Raw genomic sequence first — 6,000 nt, 5'->3', positions numbered from 1 at the left:
AGTCACCCCTAAAAAAAACCTAAATACGCCCCTGGTTCCAATACAACATTTTGAGAATCACTCTATATTGCGGAAGGACAATTCATATATTGATAAAACAAAACATCAAATTTTCGCTCATATATGAAAATACATTAGAATCAAAACAGGAAAAGAGTGTTAGCTGCATGCTTAAAACTCGAGTACAAAGTGAAATCAAATGGAAAAACATTGATCCAAAAACAAGCAACACGTACAGCAAATAGCTAGTCACAATCTCTATGGTTACCAACACTCGTACAGCTTAATGTCAACTTTGAGACGGAAATAGACTTCATTCTCAAATGAATCAGTTGACAAAGTAGCAATCCCTCTAGTCATGAAGAAGTCACCAGTTCCACCAATGACTGAAATGTCTCTGGTCTTGTTCATCAATGGATCAGCCCCAGCAAAGTTGATGCTCCCCCTGTGTTGGGTTGAGTTGAACACGAAGGAGAACCCGAGCCAAGCAGTGAATATATCTTTCTTGTCGTACAAGTAAAAGCCTTGAGCACGACCAACCGGGGTCGAGCGCAAGTTGTTGTCCAAAGTGATCGGATCGTCAAACACAACCATATTCCCAAAATGGTTTTTCCCTGCCAATATGGTCTTGTTGCCCCAGGCGGGTGCACCCACAATTGCTGCTGTTGCATTCTTGGAATTTTTGCCGTTGTAAATAATATCGTGGAAATAGAAAACGAGGCGTTTGCAAGGGAGAGGACGGCGATGGTGAGGCTTGGATTTGAGGGTGGGGGAAGCTGTTAAGGTTCCAAACAGAAGGAAGAAGAGGAAAAGAGTTGGAGCTAGACTTTTTACTTCCATTGCTAAATTTTGGTATAGATAAGTAGTGGAAGCTAGAGCTCTAAGTAGTGAAGGGGTTGTGGTCAGGTCATCCTCTTATATAGGATTAGAGGAGATTGGAGAATGTTAAACTAGTGTGACTATTGTTGGCTAACGCTTGGCTTGAAAGGCATTTTAGGTGGACTACTCAGATTGTGGACTAGTTCATTTTGTTAGCTTTCAGTCTAAGATAAACGTAATCATTGGTGCATGACTTGAGTTCTGGCCGGGGACCAAGTTGTGGAGGCTTAGGAACCATTAAGAAATTAGGGCGTCGGTTAAAAACGAACTAAAAAGAAAAAAGAAAATAGAGAATGAATTTTGCCAGTTTGAGAACCATCCTCATTCTGAAACTGACAAATTTTGTGAAAGTTTTAAATTATGTAACTTAGTTCAACGTAACTTACAGTGAAGAGAAAGTGAATTATTATGTAAAGTTCAGAGTAATAGTAAAAGGTCTAGTAAGATTTGCTTTCTGGATATTGTTGGTGTGAACCAACTCCATGCTAACTAATTGATCACCACCATCAATGATTCCCATTGTCCAGTTTCTGAATCATATTCATACATGAGCTCGAGTGTTTTCGCCTTATCCTCCTGCAAGTCTAACTCAACTAAGACCAATTACGATCCACTACTTTTTCCCCCAAATTATTGTAGAGCAGCAGTGCCACCAGATCCACACCAACCGAGCTACCACCTTAGAAACATGCAGGATCCGTCAACAAGTTTTTTTTATCTCATATTTGTTTAATCAGTTTAATCATTCTTTTCAAATCCCCAATCTCCTCCGATTCTCTTCCCCTCGTCACCATCGAGGAAGCAAGCCATCGTCGCGCTATAGTTCCTGCCATCCACGCTCCTCCAGCACCTCCTACCACTCTAATTAACCATTTCTCTTGTTGCATTGAAGCCCAAGCACCCCACCTCCGTACTCACGGTTGTCAAATGCAAGCTGTCTCCGGATCCCAACCTCACCGCCACCACCACGGTAAAGAAGTCCTATGAAAATTTGGAATTTAGAGAGGGTTTGCTTCTGTAAGTTAAACACTTCAATTATAGGTATTGAACTAAGTATACTGCAATATTGCATAATGGATTTGGAGTTAAACTTGTTATTCGAAAGCTTGTTTGTGTGTATGAATGAGAGGGTGTAGAAGCTGGATAGCGAATCTTGCTTTGTGGCTTCCGTGGTCGGTCTTCGTCACTAGCTCCGGCGAAACAAGGAGAAGACGAGGATTGAGGATGAGAAGACTTATGTGGGGGTGGAGATGGGTTTGAGATAATGACCAAACAAATCTAAAATATAAATTTTATTCAAATTAGCTCATCAATTACCAACCCTTAGATTATAATGAACCTAATCTAACGGGGAGTTGTGCAAACGGGACTCATATATACAGAGGTCGTTAATACCACGACTGAGAGGTAAAACAATGTTGTTATAGGATCGATGATGATTCCTAAGCCAAATAGCACGGACATGAACACAAGTGTCTGTATTGGACACGAGTCGATAAGTAAATACGGCATATATAAATTTTTTAAGACACGGATACGTACACCACGTGTCAATTAAATATTATTTTTAATATATATATTTATTAAAAAATTAATTTATAAATTTGAAAGTATTTAGATGTATATATATGTCAAAGTGTGCATTAAAATAATGAAAACATGACTTGTTGGAATAACTAATAACTTAATAAGTACCTTGGATAACCAATGTTCGAATCTCACCACAAACATTCTTATTTTTATCACGAGTTTCTCTATTTATATATATATATATATATATTAAAGTATGCATAAATATAACAAAAACTGAATCTGTTTGAATGGTTGGGTGCATTGGATGACCAATGATTCAAATCCCACCACAAACATTCTTATTTTTATAACAAGTTTCTCTCTTTATATATACATATATATATATATATACAGTCTCTATCCAGAGTGAAGCTTCACTCTGAAATTACAGAGTGAAGTTCCAATTTTGGTACACTTTTCGGTCAAATTTTTTCATCATAAGCGATTCAACATTTAGGTATGCTATTCAAGATCATCTCTACAAAATTTCATCCAATTTGACAATGGTTTGAGCTTTCAAAATTGGGATTTACACGAACGGTTCACGTTGAACAGTTTTAATTCATTCATTGATTTAATCTAATTTCAATACCTTAACGATATCCGAATCAGATGAAATTTTGTATAGATGATCTTGAATATCATACCTAAATATTGTATTGCTTATGGTGAAAAAATTTGACCGAAAAGTGTGCCAAAATTGGAACTTCACTCTGTAATTTCAGAGTGAAGCTTCACTCTGGATAGGGACTATATATATGTATATATATATACATATATATATATATATTAAAGTGTGCATAAATATAACAAAAACTGAATTTGTTGGAATGGTTGAAGAGTTGTTGGGTGCTTTGGATGATCAATGTTCGAATCCCACCACAAACATTTTTATTTTTATCACGAGTTTCTCTCCTTATATATATATATATATATATTCTCTATCCAGAGTGAAGTTCTAATTTTGACACACTTTTCGGTCAATTTTTTCACCATAAGTGATTCAATATTTAGGTATGGTATTCAAGATCATCTCTACAAAGTTTCATCCAATTTGACAATGGTTTGAGCTTTCAAAATTGAGATTTACATGAACGGTTCACGTTGAACAGTTTTAATTCATTCATTGATTTAATCTAATTTCAATACCTTAACAATGTCCGAATTAGATGAAATTTTGTAGAGATGATCGTGAATAGCATACCTCAATATTGAATCGCTTATGGTGAAAAGATTTGACCGAAAAGTGTGCCAAAATTGGAACTTCACTCTGTAATTTTATAGAGAAGCTTCACTCTGAATATAGACTGTATATATATATATATATTAAAGTGTGCATAAATATAACAGAAATTGAATATGTTGGAATGGTTGAGGGTTGAGGAGTTGTTGGTACCTTGGATGACCAAGGTTCGAATATCACCATAAGTATTTTCACTTTTATCATGAGTTGGTGCGTGTCCGCGTGTCCGATTCAGATACTCGCGTATCCGGGCCGTGTCTAAAGTGAGTTCGCGTGTCCGAACGTGTCTATGTGGGACACACATTATAGACCCCAGAAACCGTGTACGTGCTTCATAGTTCCTAAGTGAATTTCTATGGAAGTCAATAACATTACTCAGAATTTCAGGTTTTTGAACTGGGGCGGCCGGCCATGATTAGTATATCAAGCATGCAAGTTCGATTGAGAGCCAATTAATCGGAGTTCAACAATCACCTGGTGATGATATATATATATATATATATATATATATATATATATATATATATATATATATATATAGTTGATTTCTTGATTACATCATCAACGATTCCTAAAGAACTTTGTTCAAGTAAACTGTATCCGTGTATACAATGACGTATCCAGGATCAGAAACCTGTCTAGGCTAATTAGAAGTGTAATTTTTTTTTTGCAATTTCTTGATACATATATATTTGCTTTACTCGTCAAAAGAAAATTCTTTTGTTGTTGCAATGATATATATAAGAAAACATTTTCAGAATTCATATAATTGAAAGTTCAAATTTAGCAAAACATTCTTTCAAAATATATGTACCATAGAAAGCAAAAGGGAAGGAAAAGAAAAAAATGTATATCATACCTTAAGCGTTTAGAGAAAAATATATGTAGGGTTTAGATAAAAAAACTAAGTAGATGAGAAATGCTAGAAAGATGATTCGAACCTTAGACATAGAGGAAAATAAATTAGGTAGTTTACTAACTGAACCATCACTACTTTCATTACTTATGTGTATTAACATATTATATATTCTTCAACTCTGTCTGGGCCAGACAACCTACCACATGGATCCGCCCATGCGTATACATGGTCTTTTAGTTGATGTTACCATTTGTTACGTACAACAAGACTCAGGTTCGGGGGATTTTGGTTCATACCTTCAATACCTGCGCTCGCATGAAGAGATCATCGATACTGAACATGGAAGCGATCCCATGATGATTAGGCCTTGAAAAGAGAAGTCTTCCTATAAGTTGACCTGGCTGTCCCTGCCATTAATGGCGGGCGTTTTCCAGAATTACTCTTCACACAAAAACCATATATTTTATTACAAAAAAAACCCATATATTTGTCATTTCAAAAAAGAAAAAAGAAACCATATATTTGGAAAATTAAGATCATACTTGATCAGTTAATCTGTTTATTGATGGACATGAAAGTACAAAATGGACTGTAAATTTATCTTTTACTTGCTGATTGACTAATTCAGAACTAAATTTAAGCACACTAGAATGAAACAGACCCAACATATTTGAACACCATTCTCACATTTGACATAACTCGGAACTGATAAAAGCCTTAAAAACATGCATTCAATTTACCAACACTCGTAAAAGTTGATGTCAACCCGGAGCCTGAAGTATACTTCACCTTCAAACGCATCAGTCATGATGGTTGCAACTCCCCTGTGCATGAAAAAGTCTCCGGTGCCACCTACAATGGATATATCTCTAGTTTTATTCATAAGAGGATCGGCTCCGATGAAGTTTATGCTACCTTGGTAGGCTGTGGTGTTCAAAGAAAACGAGAAACCAAGCCACGCGGTGTAGGTGTTCTTTGTATCATAGAAGTACATGCCTTGTGCCCTGCCCACAGGCTTTGAGTGCAGATTGTTGTCAAGGGTGATGGGATCATCGAAAACAGCAATGTTCCCGAAGTGGAATTGGGGAGCCAAGATGGTCATATTGGCTCCTTGAGGTGCTGCTACAATTGCAGATGTGGCATTGGCAGCGTTCTTGCCATTGTAGATAATGTCATGGAAGTAGAGTACTAGGTGTTTGCATGGTTTATACTGTTTCTTATGTTTAGGGAAGGCTGAAGATAAAGAAAGGAACAACATGAAGAAGGAAACAAAAACAATAAAACTTCTAACTCCCATTGTGTCTCTGTAATGCAAGCAGAGGAGACTAATCCCAAAGAGAATGAGGCAGAGGCCGGAAAAGGATGATCGCTTATGCTAGTAGCTAGATAGAGCAAGTTGTGAGTTTCGAGCTCACTCCAGTTCATGGCTTTATATAATGAGTGGGAA

The 6,000-nt window shown here is 36.5% G+C and overlaps 2 protein-coding genes across 2 annotated transcripts; both read right to left on the bottom strand.

Moving 5' to 3' along the window:
- Positions 1-81: 81 nt before the first annotated feature.
- Positions 82-858, bottom strand: LOC126794940 (dirigent protein-like). The gene has a single exon (XM_050521737.1). It carries the CDS (start codon positions 838-840, stop codon positions 265-267), a length of 576 nt encoding a protein of 191 aa, XP_050377694.1. The 5' UTR covers positions 841-858; the 3' UTR covers positions 82-264.
- Positions 859-5,092: 4,234 nt separating this feature from the next.
- LOC126794870 (disease resistance response protein 206-like) lies at positions 5,093-5,929 on the bottom strand. The gene has a single exon (XM_050521662.1). It carries the CDS (start codon positions 5,848-5,850, stop codon positions 5,290-5,292), a length of 561 nt encoding a protein of 186 aa, XP_050377619.1. The 5' UTR covers positions 5,851-5,929; the 3' UTR covers positions 5,093-5,289.
- Between the last annotated feature and the right edge of the window lie 71 nt (positions 5,930-6,000).

The sequence above is a fragment of the Argentina anserina genome, chromosome 5 (assembly GCF_933775445.1).
Source record: "Argentina anserina chromosome 5, drPotAnse1.1, whole genome shotgun sequence".
In the NCBI taxonomy this organism is placed as follows: domain Eukaryota; kingdom Viridiplantae; phylum Streptophyta; class Magnoliopsida; order Rosales; family Rosaceae; genus Argentina; species Argentina anserina.
Note: the sequence above shows the minus strand (reverse complement) of the source record. Positions and strands in the feature narration are given on the sequence as shown.